At 42.4% G+C, this 22,041-nt stretch overlaps 1 protein-coding gene across 2 annotated transcripts in view; it reads left to right on the plus strand.

The window, feature by feature from the left end:
- Positions 1-22,041, plus strand: part of cacna2d3a (calcium channel, voltage-dependent, alpha 2/delta subunit 3a) — a 174,304-nt gene that overhangs the window by 11,948 nt on the left and 140,315 nt on the right. For both annotated transcript variants that reach the window (XM_035536211.1, XM_035536210.1), the window contains exon 3: positions 19,294-19,410. In XM_035536211.1, coding sequence (XP_035392104.1) covers positions 19,294-19,410 — 117 coding nt within the window. The remainder of the gene's footprint in view (positions 1-19,293; positions 19,411-22,041) is intronic.

Consider the following 22,041-nt stretch of genomic DNA (forward strand, 5'->3'; position numbering starts at 1 on the left):
TGTGTGGATGGCGACGTAATAGGGGAGCTGCTGCAGCCTGTATTAGTGTAACACATGAAGTTTGAGCTGATTATAGAGTGGTTTATAGTTATTAGTTCAGATTCATTTCTGCCTTTGGGCGGGAAATTAAGCAAATCATGTTGTTCCTGTTTCTCGGCACAGGGTGGCAGGCCTGAGAACATGCTTCTTTCTCTCTCACATGAACACACACACACACACACACACACACACACACGCGCGCGCTCTCTCGTGTTAACTGCTGGTGATGATGAGTCTTTCCCTGCATGGTTCAAGCTCCATTATGCCAGCCATGGCTGGTTATTAGATTTAGCTTTGGGAAATTGAATAGCTGTCAGGATTGTTCCACCATGAAGGAAGATAAGCAGAAAGGAGGGGAGAGGAGTGAAGGGGAGGTGGGGTGAAGTGGTGAGGAGAGGGGGCAGGAGTGGGGGGTGGGGGTGAAGGTGGTGAGGAGAGGGGGCAGGAGTGGGGGGTGGGGGTGAAGGTGGTGAGGTGAGGAGAGGGGGCAGGAGTGGGGGGTGGGGGTGAAGGTGGTGAGGAGAGGGGGCAGGAGTGGGGGGTGGGGGTGAAGGTGGTGAGGAGAGGGGGCAGGAGTGGGGGGTGGGGGTGAAGGTGGTGAGGAGAGGGGGCAGGAGTGGGGGGTGGGGGTGAAGGTGGGGGTGAGGAGGGGGCAGGAGTGGGAGGTGGGGGTGAAGGTGGTGAGGAGAGGGGGCAGGAGTGGGAGGTGGGGGTGAAGGTGGTGAGGAGAGGGGGCAGGGGTTTGGGGGGTGGGGGTGAAGGTGGTGAGGAGAGGGGGCAGTAGTGGGGGGTGGGGGTGAAGGTGGGGGTGAGGAGGGGGCAGGAGTGGGGGGTGGGGGTGAAGGTGGTGAGGAGAGGGGGCAGTAGTGGGGGGTGGGGGTGAAGGTGGTGAGGAGAGGGGGCAGGAGTGGGGGGTGACGGGTGAAGGTGGTGAGGAGAGGGGGCAGGAGTGGGGGGTGGGGTGAAGGTGGTGAGGAGAGGGGGCAGGAGTGGGGGGTGGGGGTGAAGGTGGGGGTGAGGAGGGGGCAGGAGTGGGAGGTGGGGGTGAAGGTGGTGAGGAGAGGGGGCAGGAGTGGGAGGTGGGGGTGAAGGTGGTGAGGAGAGGGGGCAGGGGTTTGGGGGGTGGGGGTGAAGGTGGTGAGGAGAGGGGGCAGGGGTGGGGGGTGGGGGTGAAGGTGGTGAGGAGAGGGGGCAGGAGTGGGAGGTGGGGGTGAAGGTGGTGAGGAGAGGGGGCAGGAGTGGGAGGTGGGGGTGAAGGTGGTGAGGAGAGGGGGCAGGGGTTTGGGGGGTGGGGGTGAAGGTGGTGAGAGGGGGCAGGGGTGGGGGTGGGGGTGAAGGTGGTGAGGAGAGGGGGCAGTAGTGGGAGGTGGGGGTGAAGGTGGTGAGGAGGGGGCAGGAGTGGGGGGTGGGGGTGAAGGTGGTGAGGAGGGGGCAGGAGAGGGGGGTGGGGGTGAAGGTGGTGAGGAGGGGGCAGGAGAGGGGGGTGGGGGTGAAGGTGGTGAGGAGAGGGGGCAGTAGTGGGAGGTGGGGGTGAAGGTGGTGAGGAGAGGGGGCAGTAGTGGGAGGTGGGGGTGAAGGTGGTGAGGAGGGGGCAGGAGTGGGGGGTGGGGGTGAAGGTGGTGAGGAGGGGGCAGTAGTGGGGGTGAAGGTGGTGAGGAGGGGGCAGGAGTGGGGGGTGGGGGTGAAGGTGGTGAGGAGGGGGCAGGAGAGGGGGGTGGGGGTGAAGGTGGTGAGGAGAGGGGGCAGGAGAGGGGGGTGGGGGTGAAGGCACTGGGGTGGGCAGGGTGAAATGAGGAGAAAGGAACAGAGACTAGGGCAGAAAAAATGAGAGGGATGAAGAGGAATGGAGCACAGGCGTGCACACACACACACACACACACACACACACACACACACACACACACACACACACACACACACACACACACACACACACCCTTCACAAAAGGTACCTTTAGAGGGGCTAATTGCAGTGACCTCGAACCCATCATGCTGCTAGTCTTTTATGTCAGCGGTTGGTTCTGTTCCTCAGTGAAACAAATGAATGGCACAATAATTGCTATGTTTATGAAGATGAATGAAAAGAAATATGCCAGTGAAATATGGTACCTTGTTACTTGACATTTTTGCCAGAATTAGTGCTATTTATGCACACACATATTTACACATGCTCATAACCTTCTATTATTACCTCAGATCAAATTCCCTTATCGTATTTATTTATTTTTACAGGGCTTGCATTTTTGTTTTATAGACATCTGATTTCATATGCCTGTTTGTGTGTGTGTGTGTGTGTGTGTGTGTGTGTGTGTGTGTGTGTGTGTGTGTGTGTGTGTGTGTGTGTGTGTGTGTTTGTGCCCCTGAATATGGGCTTATGACTATTCCTAGCCAAACACAGGCTTAGTCCTTATTTTGAAGTAGTAGGTAGTATGTAGAGGTATGTGGCCTAAGGGACTTCAATTCACGTTTGTGGCAAAGTAAAAACACATCATGCACATCACATCTACCTGGCTCGTTTCAATGCAGATCTGATTCCACCATTAGTGAAAACCTGCTCACCAGACACAGGGTGATTTCAATGCTGCACAAAAATAGCATTTATATTTCTTTTGGATTTTAGAAAAACTGGATATAATAATGTGTTCCAGCAAGTAAAAGCAAAATCTGAAAAAGAGAGAATATAATGGATTTAAGCTGGGTTTCTTTTCTGGGTTTCTACTGGGATAAGTCTAACCCAAACCCTAAACCTAGCTCAAGTACAGGAATTCCCCTTACAATGCATAACAACTGAACAATGTCAACTGAACAACTGAACAGTACAGAGAGCACAGTGCTACCATCCGGCACCAGGGACTTATCAGTTTGTCAGGTAGACGAGGATCCAGTGTTCCCACGTCCTTTCAAGTGCTTGTCTCATCATTCATATTGACTTGCCTATTTTTTATAGTCAATAGTTGTGCCTTAGAAAATAGGAACTATAGTTTGCTAATACTGTAATGAGACTGAGACCCTGAATGAGAGAGAGAGAGAGAGAGAAGCGAGGTAGTCTCTGATATCCTCGGGTGTGTGGCTTCTACAGCTGGCTCTTGGCGTTACTTGCTGACAGTGAAATGCATCATCCAGATAAGCCTGGAGCATCCTCATGCCACTGCACACTACCACACAACAGCACACACTCAATACCTTTTTATTCTAGGTTTTCCCTTTTCTAAATCTCCTCCCATTCTCTCTCTCTCTCTCTCTCTCTCTCTCTCTCTCTCTCTCTCTCTCTCTCTCTCTCTCTCTCTTTCTTGCTCTCTGTCTCTCTCTGGATGATGAATATGAATGGGGGAGATGCATCTTTGGCACTCTGCACTCATCATCCGCGGGCAGTGTTCAGCGCGTGTACCTTATCGCTGTGGATATGGTCCCAGTCAGGCCCGCCTGCTGTTCAGATGGTAAAAACAAAGGATCATACTGTTGCTAACCACCCCGGGCACCTCTTCAGGCAAGGCTGTTTGGGGGCGGTTTCGTCATTTCAACACACATTTTTTTTTTTGTGCAAGCTATAGCCAGATAGATGTACTTTGCAGATATTCGAGACACTGTGTTGACAAAACAGTAAGATACATAAAATCAGATGCTTCATAACAGATGTGATTCTCGAGTTAACTAAGCAATTAAATGACCATCCTGTTTAATGTAACGTATAAAAGCCATATGTTAAAGATTCCTACCCAGATGCTTTAACATAGGCAAGACATCAACAACAGCAGCAACAACAAAAGGTTCTGGAAAAAAAAAAAGTGGAGAGAACCACACCATGCTGATAGCGAGGCAGCAAAAACATTCAACCCCCACCCCCACTTCACTCTTCTGGTTTTTCTCTTGCTCTCTCTCCCCCCTTCCTGTCTTGCTCAGCTTGGTTAAAGTGTGTGGGATGTTCAATAAGGCGTCTCATGTTCTTGGTTTATGCTGTACAACTGGCATGGATGGCTGGGCAGCAGGTTGGCATACGGGCCATGCGGGCAAGGGCACTTCCTCCAAGCCCTTTCCCTTCCTGTGCTTACCCTTTCCCTGTCGCAGGATTGGTGGAGAGGGCTGGCAGACGGTCTTCCAGTGATATGCAGCTCACTGTGCTCTCTTGCTGCTACTTGACTGTACCTCTCCTCAAATACTTGGTGGTCCCGCAAAACCTCGCCGTGTTTTGGTGTCATTTCGGTAATCTGGTGGTGTCATTTTCAGTGCTTTCAGACTCTGTGTGTAGTGATTTGATGGTTTTGAGCATTTTAAGCACTTTTCTAAGAAATCAGTCCCACTCAAGTTACTCTTTTAGTTTTAGTTATTCTTTTAGCCTTACCCCCGCTACAGTTTCTAGTTCTGCTGCTAAATGCAATGCTGTTCTTAGCATTTGTAAAGACAAAATTAGCTAAACAGCAGAATTTCCTATCAGCCCGATGTAATGACACGACTGCAGTAATGCCCTCTGTAGTCTGCTGCCAAACTCTTGACAGCTTTTTCTATTAAATTCAGTAAACGAGAATTAACCTTTACAATTTTAAGGAAATTAAACTAAATAATTACATGAAAATAACTGTCAAACTGTTATGGTTTGGTCTGATTGTGTGACATGTCCTGATGTGTTTGTTAATGAACTTAGTGTGTCAAGGTCAGACTCCACTCTATTCAGCTCTTGGAATTGCAGGGCTTTATACTGGTAGGAGTAGGGGTCATTGTTTTTTAAATGTAAGCAATATTAATAAACCTTTTTTGAATTTTGTATTATAGTGGAAATCGGCCTAATTCAGCTCTACAAGAGTTATTTGTTGTTTTCCTGTGCACTTGCAGAATGCTTTTACAAAATTCAACTTTAGCTGAGTGTTGGTTCCATTAGTCAAAATTTTAATTTGAGATTGGCCCCCATACCTCATTACAGCACAATTAGTTCTATAGCTAATAATTATTACCAATAAGTAATTATTTGAGCTAAATTTGAATGAGTATTTGGATATGAATTAGATGTTTAATTGCCCTGAATGCTTTTCCTCTCAGTTCATTGACTGCTGATATGAGGTTTCCAGTTGACGTTATCTTTAATCCTAACTAATTATAGTGGTTTTTAGGTTTCTAAATTTTGTGTCCCTAATTTGAAGCATGATGTGTTTCCTTGAGCAAAGTTATTGTTTTGGTCTTTTTCAGACCTGAGCTGTGGCGGTACTGGCCCCTGTAGCTCCTGTTCTGTTGGGAACAGCAAAATCAGGTAGTCTGCATAGAGCAAAAATTTGATCTCTGAGACATGTAAAGTGAAACCATGTGATGCAGCACCTTTTAAAACGGTGGCCATTTTCATTGATATAGATGTTAAATAATGTTGGACTTAAACAGCAGCCTTGTCTCACTCCATGCTTCTGAGAAAAGAAAAAGGCTAATCTTATACTGTAGCGTCAGCATGGAAGAAGGACGAGTTAGCCATTTCCACTTGAGAAATAACTCTCATATTCACTTAGTATTTAAAAAAAGACACGCAGAACAAGGAGAAAGGGGAAAAGAATGGAGAAACTGGGGCAAAATAACCAAAATACACACGATGAGGGGGACATATTTCTAAAATGCTAATTTAACTGAAAAGGAATGTGACTTATGAAGCAAACACAAACACATGATCTAACTGACAACAACACATATAGAACATTACATTTAAACCAAAGAAGTTGGTGAAGAGGTGCACAGCATCCTGGAAGTCCTTGCTATGTCCTCTTTGTTTTCTCATTGGCTCACTCCCAAAGTCCGGTTGTGGCTGCCACAATACTGCACTCATTGTTTATGTACATGGCTTTAATAATGTCATATGCTTTACCCCCCTACACCACTTTCAAATATAGTTATGTGTAAAATAATAGCAGTGTGTTTAAAACAGCTGAGAAAAAGTTCAATCCTCGTAATAGCATTTGTTTCCATATACACAAAGGCACTGGGAGCACTTCACATTCAATTCCAAATGAAACCATAAATGAAATATCAATTTTTAAACTGAAAATGAAGAAAAAAGAATAATGGGCTGTTCAAAAAATAGCAGTGTCTTCATTTTCATTTACAGACTCAAATATTTACAGTATAAACTGAAAGTTGTTTACAGATTTAGCTTTTCTGTTGATTACTCACCTAATATTTAGTTGTATAATCTTTATTTCTGATAACTGCTTTACGTCTGTGTGGCATGGAATCAACTAACATTTGACACCTGTGAACAGATATTCCAGCCCAAGCTGACTGGACTACATTCCACAGTTCTTCTGCATTCTTGGGTTTTGCATCAAAAACAGCATTTTTGATGTTACTCCACAAATTCTCAATCGGATTGAGGTCTGGGGATTGGGCTGGACACTTCATAACATCAATCTTGTTAGTCTGAACCAGGATGTTGCCCGCTTGCTGCTGTGTTTGGGGTCGTCGTCCTGCTGAAACACCCATTTCAAGGGTATTTCTTCTTCAGCATAAGGCAACTTGACCTCTTCCAGTATTTTGATATTTTGATATTTATTCCAACTGGTACATGGTACCTTGTATGCGATAAATTGGTCCAACTCCAAAGTATGAGAAACATCCCCAAACCATTATGCTTGCACCTCCATGTTTTACAGTCTTCACAGTATACTGTGGCTTGAATTCAGTGTTTATGGGGCGTCTCACAAACTGTCTGTGGCCTTTAGACCCAGTAAGAACAATCTTGCTCTCATCTGTCCATAGAATGTCACGCCACTTCTCTTTAGGCCAGTCAATGTGTTCTTTGGCAAACTGTAACCTTTTCAACACTTCTCTTTTTCAGCAATGGTATGGTTTTTTGCAAATAGTTTGGCTTCACGTAGGCATCTTCTGATTGTTGCAGTACTCACAGGTAACTAAATATGATCTTTGATTTCCCTGGATCTGATTATTGGATGCTTCTTTGCCATTCTTGTTATTCTATGATGTACGTGGATGGTAGTATTTCTTTTTCCTACCACGTGCTTCGGGTTTTGTTTGCCATTTTAAATGATTTGAGAATTTTAGCTGAGCAGCCAATTATTTGATCAAAAGTTTTTTCTCTCCTTCGGTACAATGTCTGGAACGACCCATTTTAGTCACTGAGCAAAGGCTAAAACCAGCAGGTATGACATTTGCTGCCCTCCTTCTTTAAATAAGGGCCATAATTGACACCTGTTTCTTCATAGAATGAATGACCTCTAATTGAACTCCACACTGCTATTAATGTGAACACGCCCCTTTCATTAAATGAGTCAATTACACCCAATTAGCAGCGTGCATGTCATGACTGTTCATTCTGTTAGTTGCCCATTACTCAGCTACACCTAGTCATGATTTTTTCACCATTTTGTATGATCTTTTCTGCCAAAATCAGTAAGTAAATACATTAGTGATGTTAGACTGCTATTATTTTGCACATAACTATACTTTGTAAAATAGACCATTGTGCCAAACTGTAGTGAAAGCTTGAAACATGCAAATATTTTGTTGTATGTCAGTTAGGGTGTGTAGGATGTAAATAGGATCTGATGTGCAGTCATTTGGTAGGAATTTAGTCTGACTTTTACTCAAGACACTGGATGTCAAAGTCTTTAGGATGTATTTTTCGTGTCCTTAGGACATGTATTTTTCTCTGTCGCTGAGCACCTCTTTTTCTCTGAACTAATCTCTAATGCTTGATCCTGCCCCCCACTCTGCTCCTTAAGAAGCATTTCTCTGTCATCTCCACTCTCATCTGTCATCTCCACTCTCATCTGTCATCTCCACTCTCATCTGTCATCTCCACTCTCATCTGTCATCTCCACTCTCATCTGTCATCTCATTAACATGTCAGTTCCCACCTCTTCTCCTGCTACTTTTTAAACTGCAACCATTAACCCCCCCCCCCCAAAAAAAGGGAAAGTGTCAGGATACATTGCTACTTCAAGGTTACAAACCATTCCAATTTTTCTCTTTTTGGGTCTTTTCAGTCTGGCTTCTGTACACCACACAGCCTTTCTCTGTATACCTCATCTCGTATCCTGACTCCCTTCACTCTTTTCTCCTTTCTGATCCTGCTTTTGTGGTTTTCCTCCATTAACACTGCACAAAGACTTGACTGACAGTAGTTAATCCTGCCTCTTCCATGATTATACGTGTTTGTAAAAGCCATATTCTTGATAGTTGAAAGTATATCTATTGTAGTTGGCCATTTTCTCAAAATGAATACCGAAAAAGGTGTATTGGCGTGTATATTTTCTAGATATAAGTCAAAGTCTTTCATGGCCATCGTTATTTGATTCACAGCAGGAAAGCAGCATTAATTTGGAGTTGTTGTCCTGTCTGTGGTGGTACATGTGCAGCTGATACTACCTCATGAAACTCAGGTCAACAACTTCATTATTATATAACCCTACACAGTACTTCTCACCGACGTGGCTTATGAATTAGGTCCCTTACATGTGTGCAAGTACATTTATGGGAAGCCATGAGCATGTCCAAAGTAATCATAGGATTCTGAGAGGTGACAGTGTACCTACAGTTTAAACCAGTGACAAGTGCTATGGTAACTGGTAAAGAAATGCTGCTGTGACTAAAGACCCTGTGATGACAGAGTCTGGTAATTTAGCTCTTGAGCAGCATCAGCTGTGAAATGTTAATGCAGTAACAATAGTCTGAGATTTGACTAGGCCTGTCAGTCTTATGCTAAGTATTTTGCACTAAGGGGAGATTGATCACTCGTGATTAAGCTTAAAGTCAAGTATGTAGCAGTCATGCAGTGTTACAGAGTTTCAGAGGAACAATACAGCACTACAGTTAACTAGGATAGAACTGACATATAGCCTGATATAAAGAAAAGTATTTATTTTATGTAGATTGGCCCCACATATATGATAACAGCTGCACACGTAAACCATCAATATTTACTAACCCAGCTTATGCAGTCCGAGTTTAGTTCTAGTTATTATTCAGTTGATTTCTCATTCACTTTCTGTGTGTGCCTGCTAGACCATAACAGAAAGGTTGCAGTAGTCAAACCTGAATGATCGTCACTCAGTAACTGACTGACTTTATGCTATTTACACAGCATGTTACATGTTAAAAATACTTAATTGAGAGATTAATAGAGGCAACTCGTGAGCTCTCTTTACCTTTAATGTAAAATGGATCTTCACGTTGGTTGTCTCACAGGTGCAGTGTTCATGGGAACATTGTTTGTGATCCCTCACTTCTGTACTGTCTGCAATGCTGAGCATGAAAAACATTTTAGGACATCGGAAGAGCGGGAGCGGGAGCGGGAGCGAGAGAGAGAGAGAGAGAGAGAGAGAGAGAGAGAGAGAGAGAGAGAGAGAGAGAGTATTGAAAGAGCTGGACCATTTAGAAGATTGCAGCTTGTTCACTCTGTTATTACTGTTGTCTTCTGAAGTTGGGGTACATGGATCATGCAGGTAAAAATGTGTGTGTGTGTGTGTGTGTGCCACTGTAGATTTTTTTTTAGTTGTTGTTGTCACCTTGTATTCAGGGGAAATATAGGTCTGTTGAGCAGTCCAGGCTTTCCACAGTAGTGGAGTGGATGGCTATGGTGGGGTACTGCAAACAAAGTTGATGACAAGGGAGTCCAGGTTAACAACTCCTTATTGTGCCAAGATATGCGGGGATCATGTTTCTGTAACCATGGAAGACCTAAAATGATGGACTCTGAGGAATCTAAAACCAGGAAGGTGATGGGTTCATGATGGAGTGCACTGCTCTGTAGTTTCAACGGGTAGGTTCTCTGGCATATAGAAGCCCCTCCCACAGGATCCCCATCCAGGGCAGAAATTTGGAGGTTGACAGTGTTTTCAGGGGAATCTGTAGATCTTTGGCTAATGAACTGTGTAGGAAATTTCCCTCAGCTCCAGAGTCAGTCAAAGCTGAAACAAAAAGATCTTCAACAGTGTAGAATAACCAGAATCAGGTGAGTTACCAAACTCCTTGTAGGAACACTCACCACACTAGTGCATTGGGTAGTGTCCACACACTTCTCTGATGTTGGTGCCTTGTTTCTACTTGGCACAACTGGGCATTCTCTATGTGTCTAGCCACTCTGCAGTACATGCAACATCCCTTAGGTGCTGTCTTTTTACATCTTACACCACAAGAGAGAGAGTCTCACTGCATAGGTTCAGCATTGTTGACTTCTTTGTAGTGTATGGGATGGGGAAGCATATAACTAGGTTTACATCTCCTGTAATTATGCATTCCTATTGCATATTATCCAGTTGGCTAGACAGTGCTATAAACTGGTCCAAGGAGAGCCCCTCGTCATGCAGACTAATTCAGTAACTATCTCCTCATTAAGACCATTATGGAAAGTCACGATAAGTGATGGTGTGTTCCACCCACTACTAGCGGTTAGAGTCCAAAATTCACAGGCATACTCAGAAAAAGGCCAAATACCTTGATATAAATTTTACCAGCAATTCCCCACTGGTTTGGCCACCATGCGGGTGATCAAAAACAGCCTTGAATCAGTCAAGGAACTGATTGTAAGGCATTATGTGAAAAGTATTCCATACCGCCTTGCCTATAAGCTGAGATATTATGAACGATATCTTGGCTTTATCAGAATTGGGGGCAGAGTTGGCAAATAATATGGAACATTGCAACAAAGATCCACACATCAGAAGTTCCAAACATCTCAGGCATACTCACTGGAAAATTCCCACCAGAAACCACAGGATGAGAGGGTACTTCAGGTGCGGTATGTTCGGGTGAGGCAGAAGAACTCAAAGCCTGCAAATGTGTAGTGAACTGAAACATTAGAACCTGATGTTCTTTTTGTTGCTTGGCAAGAGAGTCCATGGTTTCATGTAAATCCCTCTAAGACTTGCTGGTGTTGTTCCAGCAGTTGGCCTTGGCTTGTAATAGCCTTAAGACTTCCGAATCCGCTATCTGCATTAAGGCAAAGTATTCTGTCATGCTGAAAGACAGGTCAGCCACTTGCAGATTGATTACAAAACAATCACAAACACAGTCCAGGCAAACAAAACCAAAAGGGCAAATCCAATACATAGTCAGGGGGCAGGCATGGGCATTAAAACAGGGGCAAACAGGAATATCCAAGACAAAAAAATTAGATAGAACAAAACATAGCAGTCAGAAAATAATGCTGAATATGCACTTAAACAAGTTGGCAATACCTTGCAATGAATAAGAGAGTACAAATTGTATAAATAGGCTGCATAAATGAGTAACAGGTGCAAGCACTTAATATTCTGAGGCTGAGGATCTCCCTGGAGGATTCTGGGACGTGTCTTTCATGGCGGTTCTGATAGGCTGCATGACAATGTGCTCCTCTGGGACTATAGGCTCAGTCTTAGACAGCCCGTCTATGTAACATCTGATGCATATTGCATGCTCAGCAGCTATTAGCTTCAAGAATTGGAAAGCTCCCTTCTAACTGGCTGATCATAATGTCTGTCTCAAGAGTTTGTATGAACTTTTGGACTTTTGGATTTTTATCAGTTTTCCAGAAAACTAATAAAAAAAATTGAGCTAGCCAGTCAGACAGTAAACACTACTCTGTACATTCACCGAATTGGAGAACAATATAAAGTTTATGGTGTCCCATCATTAGATTTTTTTTTTTTGAGGCAGCTATATGATGTACATATAAGGATGATACAGGGACAGTACTAGGTTTCAACAATGGCAGAATCTTTGAAAACACCTATTATGGTTCTCATTTCATCCATTTTTGATGGTTGTGTTTTCTCGTGTAACATTTCAGAATTAACCGGCATCAATTGTCATACAAAAGCAGCATTAGTCTGTGGTTATTCATTGAACATGTCAGTCAAAAGGCTTCTTCTCAGAGTAGGCAATTTGGGAGCTTGTGGCCAGTGGGAATTTTATAAATGAGAGTTTTAAGGATGGGAGTTTATAGACTGGCATTTTAAAGATTGGAGTTTTATAGATGGAAGTTTTATAGATGGGCGTTTTAAAGATTGGAGTTTTATAGATGGGAGTTTATAGATGCTTGACTGTGATGCAGCTGTTCCATTAGTCTGTAACAAACTTTTCGATAATTCCAGCAGACAAGAGCAGTTTCAGATAATATTTTAGTTAATGTTTTGGGGTTTACGTGTGTCTGAGTGTTGCAAGCATACATGATCTCTGATTTTTGTTGTTCAGGACATTAGAAACAAAAACTTTGTAAAAACACATTTGCCTCAAAATCATTAGGAAGCCACCAGGAAGCCATTTTATTAATAAATTCCAGAATGTCAGAGGTAATTATACTGTTCAAGTCCCATAAAATGTTTTAGGCATACATTAGATCTTCTTTATGTTTTTATCTTATAAAAAAGCAAACTCCCTTTCCACCTCATGTACTTTGATAGGCTAAGATGCAAATATCTGCAAACATTCAGTGGCAGTTGTTCTCCTTAGAGAGGATGAAATGTAAAGGCACTCTGACCCTGTCTGAAAAGGAATTAGGCATTTGGATGTTCTCAGAACATTTTAGTTGAAATTGATTTAATGGTGTCTCTGAAGATCTGCTTGCAGAATGAATCTGAGTATTCTCATGCCAAAGGGTGCAGAATTATTGTTCTTGTGTTTCTGTGTCAGCGGGTCACTCATAACCAGTAGAAAAGTGTCACCAGTGAGTTCTTTGCAACAGACCCCCGTGCAGCACAGGCGGTGAGGACAAGCGTGAAATTAATTGTTCCACTTCATCTGTACACGGTGTTACTCTTTTTACAGAGTCATTTATTGCTCTGCACACAGGAAGTTAGGGGAAAAAGGACTAATATGTCAGTGCTGATGTGTGAGCAATGAGTTCTTCTTCCCTAAATTCTTCCACTTTTCAGGGATTTCAGTGTGGGGTGGTGAAGATAATCATGCTCTGTATCTTCTGACCAACACATATACTTGAGAAAGATTTCACCATTTACACATTTCCCCTGGCACACACCCACATTCACACATCCACACGCATCCAACCACACCCCCTCCACCTAGAAGCTCAGAGACTTACACAAATATTGCAGGATGTGAAGCATTCAGTCACAGAACACTGACATTATAACTCCCACCTGAATTTCTAAAAAGCCAAAGCAGGTCAGTCTGCATTTCCAGGCTTCTAGGATTACGTCAATGGACTCTAAAAGTTAGTTGTGTTGTAATAATTGGTGTCATTTCACTTTCTCCTTTATTTTAAACTTGTATTTGTGCCAACAAGTGGACTCATGCCTTTTTCAGACTATACTGACGTCTATTTCCAGCTCTTGAAGTAGATTTGCTCACCGTATCTAAAGTGGGTGTGACTGTACTTGAAACTTATTAGGTTCTGTGGGCATGTGTATTGGATTATATTATATTGTATATTTACATTGTATGTAAGCTACCAGTGCTCCACTCATGATATCAAGCATTATAAAATACTAAATATAGCAGATATTGCCTTATTTCTATAGTAGACATCTGCTATTTTTAGTCCTTTAATGAAAAAGTGTTTACCTCAAATGGCCATTTGCAGTGTGAGGCCTACAGTATCTTGACCATGTAGTGAGAAAAAAAATGTGAATCCTTTCTGTCATAATAATAAAGAAACAAGTCTTAAATTCCCAGTTTCTGGGGATGTCTATGGGGCTCACATCTCAGAAGTCAGTGACTACAAGAGATATACTCACTGTCCACTTAGAACAATGTGTCATATAGAAGAATGTGAGACCACATCCCTTTCATTTCCATGCACGGTGTTAGCAATTGCCCAGGTCCTCAACATCACTCACTTTCAGACTGCAGGGGAGCTGTTGGCTGGGTGTGGTTCTCTACCACATGTTAACTGTAATGAGTAGCGAGTCACAGCAGGACAGTTTATTTTGGGTAATTCCATATTCATTCTCATTATATGATTGCTTGGTCAAGTAGCCAGGAGACGTGGCTAAGACCTGGAAGACACAGTAATGATATATAGCAAATCAAAAGCAATACAACATCATTGCAAAAGGGTAAGAGAGCAGCAAGCACAGGTAGAAAAGCAGGTTTTTTTTTTTAACCAAAAGGGAATTTAAACATCGCTGAGACACTCAGTGTTTGAGAAGGCTGTAGAAATATCAATGTTTTAGTCTCTGCAGAGGCTAATACGATGTGCTGGTGGATGGTACCTGTAGATTTAAACTGAGGGAAAAAAAAGAAGCAGGTGAGAGTAATTAGTGATCAGAAATCAGTAAACAGGTGATTGGGACTATGGAATGTGGAGCATGAGTGGGATTGGTATCCTGGCTAGGTGACGGCAGCATGACATCAGACAAATTTGGTTGGTCAACTGTGCCACCACAAACCCATCACAAGTAACTACATACTGGTATTACCGCTAGGATAACTTGCTAAAAATACTGTATTTCATTGAATCTAATAAACACCATGCATTTTCAAGGGTTCTGAATCAGAAATATTAACTGCAGATATGAGCCAGACAAATTAATGGGTTATATTTAATAGTTTGCCTCTTGCAAAAAAAGCTTCTACTCTGAAGCTCTATTAATTACCTCATGGAATCACAGGACTTTTATACTATGTACTATAACAAAACTGAGGTTTGATTTGTGCCAGCTGAAGATTTTGTCAATAATTTTTTTGCTGTTTGTAAAAGCATAAATTATAATATATTATTTGTTGATTGCTTTGTGACTATGTACTGCAATGTCTTAATCACTGCTTAATTGCAACAATTTTCACCAAATTGATCCAAATCTGAATTATTTCGTTCCAATGTTTGTGCAAATACACGCACAAACAGCGCAATTCATAAATATATTATCCAAATATAGCTATTAACAACCTGTCATTACCAGCACACAGTTTATCTGTTCATCTGGACCAAAATTATTTTATACCCATCACCTGACAGAAAGAAATCACATGTCCAGCCATAAACATTTGACACAGAGACACAGAAGATTAAGGACCAAGCACTCAAAGATTTTACTAAACAAATAGAATAGATAGGCTGATAAAATACCAAGAAGTATAAAGGGCACCAAGCAATAAGATAATAACAGAGATTAAAGCACAGAAAATGACAATTCACAGCAGACAGGATGATGTGCAATAAAAAGTGCTAGTGACATGGACATCTTAATTCCAGATCTCCCAAACTCCTTGTGAAAAGTCATGGCTACATCTAGTGGGATTTTGCCAGAAGGTTGACAATGAACAGTGGATCAGAATTGGGGGGGGGGGGGGGGGAGCTGAGGCAGGTGCAGCAAAGCAGTGCATAGCAGAGGCAAGCATAGCAGCTGGTGGTGGGTGGGATCTGTGTCATCGGATTGAGATTACCTCCAGTGTTCACCTTCTACACAGTATATACTCACATAATGCAGAAACAGTGTCGTGAATAGGAAGTACACTTGAAAGGAAAAATAGAGGGAAAGTATGAAAGTTGGAAAGGGGCTCAAGAGCTATTTTTAAACAATTTGAACTGTCATGTACAAGGTAAAGAGTAGCTTTGTATAGAGTATCTGTGTGTCTGTGTGTGTAAGACAGCTGTTCCGAGACCAGGCATCAGGAGGCAGGGTATCAGTGATGCGTTAAATGAGCTGAAAAGTGTAGAACTGAGGCTGAGTCTCCCACTGGGAAGAGGACTTGCTCATTCATTAATCACTGTACTGTCTGTGTGTGTGTGTGTGTGTGTGTGTGTGTGTGTGTGTGTGAGAGAGAGACAGACAGACAGACAGAGTGTGTGTGTGTAAAAGAGAGAGAGAGAGAGAGAGAGAGAGAGACTGTGTGTGGGTGTGGGTGTGTAAGAGAGAGAGAGAGAGAGAGAGAGAGAGAGAGAGAGTGTGTGTGTGTGTGTGTGTGTGTGTGTGTGTGTGTGTGTGTGTGTGTGTGTGAGAGAGGCACCAGACGGGGACTGAATAAAAATCTAGAAATCTACTGAAGGCTGTAGATTTTTGTACTTATGCATTTGTATTATGCTTGGAATGTTTTACTCCTTGGTAGAGGTGACTTGTCAGTGTTTGTAGGTTAGCCTGCACACCACAAGTGTCTGCTCTGCTCTTGCTTGGCTGTAAAAGGCCCAGTGCATGGCTTGCCAGTTCAATCCAGCATGCATGGAGAAGATTATCTCAGCAGCCCCACGTCTCAGTGATGCAGCACCCCAGAACTGTCCTGTCTTCTGGGCCTGCTGCACATGTTCTCACACACACACACACACACACACACACACACACACACACACACACACACACACACACACACACACACACACACACACACACACACACACACACATTCCCCTTTGAGGCTGTGCTTGGGCCAGTGGCTATATGCTGTAGTGGATTTGCAGGGTTTTGGGGATGATATGGAGGTTAAGAGGAAGCAAAAACCAACGGATTGGCTTTAAAACCCACAGCAAAGCCCTCTATCATCCTCAAACGGCCTACATTCCTTTTCTCCTCATTTCCTTCCCCATTTCGCCCACTTTCTTTGTGCTCAACATATGGACACAAGCAAATATCAAAGGGTCTGACTTCAACAAGTCTTTGTTCAAGTGCTTCTAATACCATGTTTTCATTAACTCATTTGCAGTTGGTCATATTTTAATTAAGCAGTTAATTGTTCCTTTATATGTACTGATGTTCCTGATTGGCTTGGGTAGTAGAGGCATTTACTCGATCACGCCTTTATCAACTCTCTACCTTAGAGCATGTTCAAATTAATGTGCTCCATTAAATTTAGTGCCGTGTGTGTGTGTGTGTGTGTGTGTGTGTGTGTGTGTGTGTGTGTGTGTGTGTGTGTGCGCACCGACATTAATTCTAAAAGACCAAAATTAATTTCAAAGAAACGACAGCAGCTATTCCCTAGAGTTGTCCTTTTGTTGTCTTTATCCAGTCATAGCCTTTGTTTCAATTATCTCCAGTGTTCACTGTGGCCCAAAGACTCATTGCATTAAGAGAAAGTAGTCTGATTCCTGTCACCCATGATTGGCTACAGAGTCTTCATTCAATCACCCTGATTGGCTGAGGGGCACTGATGGCGTTGCTCCGATTCGCTGTACATTCATCACTCAGTCAGCACAATTGGCCACAGATGTCAAGAGTAATGGGTAATGCTCCTCCTTTTCATTCTAAACTGTGGATCAGCTCTGAAAGATTGTGGAGGACAGCTCTAGGGAATGGAGAACAGAAACAGAGGTCTAAATGGGAGTGTGAAAGAGGGATCAGAGAGAGAGATGAGACAGAATGATGGTTAACAAGGTAAGAGGAAAGAGGAGAGTGAAAAGAATTCAGTGTATGCATAATGGGGTGCTGTGTCACTTGTCACTTGTCCAGCCTTTATTTTATTCTTTTCATTTCTTGTTTGATGAATATTGTCCAAGAAGTAAATGCAAATGTTTCATATCAGTGCCTCACCTCTTTGTTTTCGCTCTTACATATGGACTCTGTCCCTGTCTGTGTTTCTTTTTCTCTCACTCATTTTATCTCTCATACACTCTTTGGTCTCTGTCTGGGCACTCAAATTGGTTGCAATAAAACACACACACACACACACACACACACACACACACACACACACACACACACACACACACACACACACACACACACACACACACACACAATGTTGTACTGAGTGTGTTTTGAGAATAGTAGGTAGGGGCTTGCAGTGTTTTTTTCCAAAAGAACCAAAGCTATACATATCATGAAAAAACACTGATAGCTCTTCTTTCAAGAGTAATGGATAACTTTCTTATGATGAATAGGTGAATGCATCATACATTTTAAATCTGACCTGAAATCTTGGAATTTTACATATTATATTGTCGTAAAAGCACTATTTATTAATTACAGTGGACTGAATATCAGAATATGTAAACTGAATAACCCCAAATTTAACCCAGTGCTACTCGATGTGATCTCCAGGGTCTATGGGGGTATTCCATAAGACTTCCATCCTTAATTCCTTAAGAAATGTCCAGTACTTCTCTACGAAGCATGGTAACACTGAAGTGTGGTGTGCATTTGTGAAAGCAAAAATCAATAACTTTGGGTCTGTGGGAGACCTGTTCTCTAGAAAAAGAAGAAAACTTTATATAGTTAAAATACTGCAATGTGGAGTGAGTAGTGGCATTATTTTGGGCCATGGTGGAAAAGCCACGTGATAGATACATATAAGCAGAAAGCATGATAACAAGAAGGGCCAGCAGCAGGAACAAATAATTGGAGGAGCGGGGTTTAGGTCACGAACAGGGTCACAGGCCGAGATTGGAGCAGGATAGGGACCTGGTTCAGGAGCAAGGTCAGGGTAATGATCCGGAGGCAGAACTGGAGCTGGAATAGGATCCCAAGAAGCTCATCCATGGAGGCCAGGAATGTGGGCAGCTGAGCAGGTGTGTCTGAGACTGTGGGCATCCACTATGGAGTGGCAGAGCCTGGGCTGGTATCGGATCAAAACAATCAAATAATAGGAGTCCAAACCCCTGCCAGGTCTACGTCAGCCCATCCCTCTGTACAGCCCTAGCCAACTCACCAGCTTCCTCGATAAGTGCTTCCTTGATCTGGAATAAACAAATCTCATGTGCCCTTCAGCACTCTCCACAATAGCACTGGCACTGTAAAATCAGAGCACTTCCCCAGTCTCCTGTCGTAGAAGAAATCCAGCAGAGGGATTTTCACTTCAATCAATGACGAGACCTTGTTCCCTCAGTAGAAGGGTAGTTGGCAAGCGCAACACTGAGGCTGGATAAACACTTTTTGCTGCAGTAAAGCAGATGGAGTTATGTCCGGCCATGATAACGCTACAAACCAGCTCATTGCTTATTTGCTGCATATTTAGTGGGTTGGACATTCTATCAGTTGTGGAGAAGAGCCAAGTTTATGTAGGATAATTATGTGTATATAATCATTATTCCAGTGTAGGCTTGTAAAGCTAGGAGACAGATACCTCTAACTGGAACACAGGTATACAAGGAAGCAATGAGAACTAAAGGGAGGAAACCATGAAAAATCCATTTCTGTTTAACCTCACCAATGCATCTCTTCCCAGTGGTTTGGCAAATATGTATGTGCATGTGTTGTACAGCAGTTCAGAGTAAAGAAATACAGCAGCTCTTACTATAACCAGAACTAAAATTGGAATGTAGTCTAAATCCATCTGTAATGCACATTAAATACACTTCTCAAAATGTATGTTGAATATAATTTGTCAATGAAAAATGTGTACAATTGCTTAAGGGCTTTGCTAAGTCTCTTCTTTTTTTCTTGTCTCCCACTCTTCCAGAAATACAAAGAATTTGAACGTTCAGTAAGGGTGGTGGAAATTGATGGAATTAAACTGGTGAAGAAACTGGCAGACAACATGGAGGAAATGTTTCGTAAGAAAGCAGAGGCCATGAAGGTGGGTGTGTATCTGTGTGTGTATGTTAGTGATGTAATTTTGGCAATATGCCATATACTGAATGTCTGTTTTTAAGCTATACGTTATACTGGTCTGAACTAATTTGAACTAGTTTCCATTTCTACGTAGTACGGTGACGAAAAAAATAGGAGTGGATAAAAGGCTGTTTGCTTTGTGACTCCTTCCTAAGTATGAATGCGTAAGAGACGAGATCTTGTTTTGGTGAACACGGACATTTATTGCACACAACAAACAAAACGAAACCAAAGCATGAAGAACACTAAGCGATAACAGGACACAAAAATGTAGCGCGAACAAACAGATTAGGGCACAACGGGTGAAACACAGCATACAAGGGGTCAAACACCGACAAAGGACGATCACAAAACAGGACCTTATATACATATACTAGCAAGGATGATAACAAAAGACAGGTGTGACACATAACTGGTTAACAAGGGAGGGGTGTGGTGATGAGCACCCCCCCGACACACACACACAAGTGGTCACATTGACTTGTGGAGGAGTCAAGGAGGAGGGGGCCATACCGCGACACGTATGACTTACTCAGAACTTTGAGAAATCTACTTGTGGCTTGGCAACCTGCACAGTGGGCCTGTTCATTTCAGACTTTGTTTAAATCCTTTCCTTAATGGTGAGATAAGAGCCTTAACCTTTGCCTGACTAATTTCTTCTTCAGTAATTCTTATTTTTTATTGCATATAATGATGTGTTTCAAAAATCAGAAGGCTATTGCGAACTGGCTCCTTGGTGTCTGCAGACCCACATAACAATGCGGACCCACATAACTTTACTGATTCTTCATACCAAACTGGATATTTTGGTTATTATATTGGTTCTTAAGAATTTTGTCATGCTGCTGCCATTTACTGCACCTGCCCTCTGGCACACAACCAAGTGTGTGTGATCTTCACTTCTCTGAATGGTAAACAAACTAATTTCCCAACAACCGATGTAACTCTTATGCTGGAATTATTTAGACTTTGCAAATGTCACTGTCCATTTTCTGTAAAATACGATGGGTTTTTACGGCAAGGCTTACAAGAGGTGCTATGAAAGTGATGAATCAACTCTTACACTTGCACAATTGTGCGCAAACAAGCTTGCAGCAAAATTGATGCAGCAAGGTATGTTTGTCAATACTGGTGATACTGGCCCATGGAATGTCAGGAATGTCACATACAGTGAGTCTTTCCTGGTTTGCCTAGTATAAGGCATGTATTATTACTTTGGATGTTTCTATGACTCGCTGTTTGATAATTTAGTAATGTTCTCAAACAACTCAAAGATTTCATCACCTTGAGCTACGAGCGAGTGAATGTTATTTGGTCTTGTCATTTTCAGAAAAATTAGAAATATTTTTTAAATAAAGCTTATATAGTGCAGTCTTTAAGTAACAAATTTTTTGTTGTTGTTGTTTTGGCTGTATACTCTCACATACAGAATTTTAATCAAAACACCAAAACAATAGTTATGTAATGATATAATGATTATGAAGTGCAAAATGTCATTTTTAATTCATTGTTTCACTCTAAATCCATTGTGCTAAAGTACACAACTAACTCCATAAAAGTGGTCTAACTCTCCACATATGTATAGCTTGTCTGCTACATTTTACATATTGTTCATTCTAACACCAGCTTTTAAAATATGCTTATACTCAATTGTGTAGTTTTCAAATCAAATCAAATTTATTTATATAGCGCTTTTCACAACATGTTGTCAGAAAACAACTTTTCAAATGTCTGAGTCTAAGCCCCAAGTGAGCAAGCCAAAGACAACAGTGGCAAGAAAAAAGTTGCTATAGTGTGAGGAAGAAACCTTGAGAGGAACCAAGTTTCAAAGGGGGGGCCCTTCCTCCTCTGGCCGACAACGGTCACCACAATAGTCACAATTTTAAGAGAAAGATAAGTAAATGATAATAAAATGGAAAAAAAAAAAGCAATTGATGTCTAGTCTGGTCCTGATGGTGTGCACGTGTCCAAAAACCATCCTGCTTGAAAATGTCCATCAAGGACAACAGAGAAGTAGTTGGTTGGGGTGGAGGTATGGTGAGCTACAGCAGGGGACATCAGGGGGGATGGTAGTAGCCATGGCAGCTGAGTTGGGTTGAGGTTCAGTAATATCCTGGTATCAGGGGTAGGCATACCTTTGCAGAAAGAGAGGATTATTAGGCCATTAGGCATGTCGAAGTATGAGGGTGTGTAAATTAGGGAACTATAATGTGCAATGATGGACTCTTAACACATCTAGCTATGGCAGCACAGCTAAAAGGAAAGAGCCAGAAGGAAACACAGGCATCACTGTGTGCTCTCGCACACTGGAACATCAGCACTCTGCCGCTGTCAGTCAACAAACTTGAGTGACCAAAAAAAAAGGTGAAATGACAGCATCATAACATCCCAGTTTACCATAATGCTCAATGCCCATGGACCCCCAGATCTACACCTTTACCTAAGATGGGAAGTACAGACTTTGTCTGAACCTGAACATTTGCAGGAAGGTTATTGCATAATGTGATAGCTTTATAGGAAAAGGCTCTGCCCCCTGCAGTAGATTTTCTTATTCTTGGTACTAGTAAAGAGCCTGCACCTTTTGATCTAAGCAGAC

This window comes from Electrophorus electricus, chromosome 18 (assembly GCF_013358815.1).
Source record: "Electrophorus electricus isolate fEleEle1 chromosome 18, fEleEle1.pri, whole genome shotgun sequence".
NCBI lineage: Eukaryota > Metazoa > Chordata > Actinopteri > Gymnotiformes > Gymnotidae > Electrophorus > Electrophorus electricus.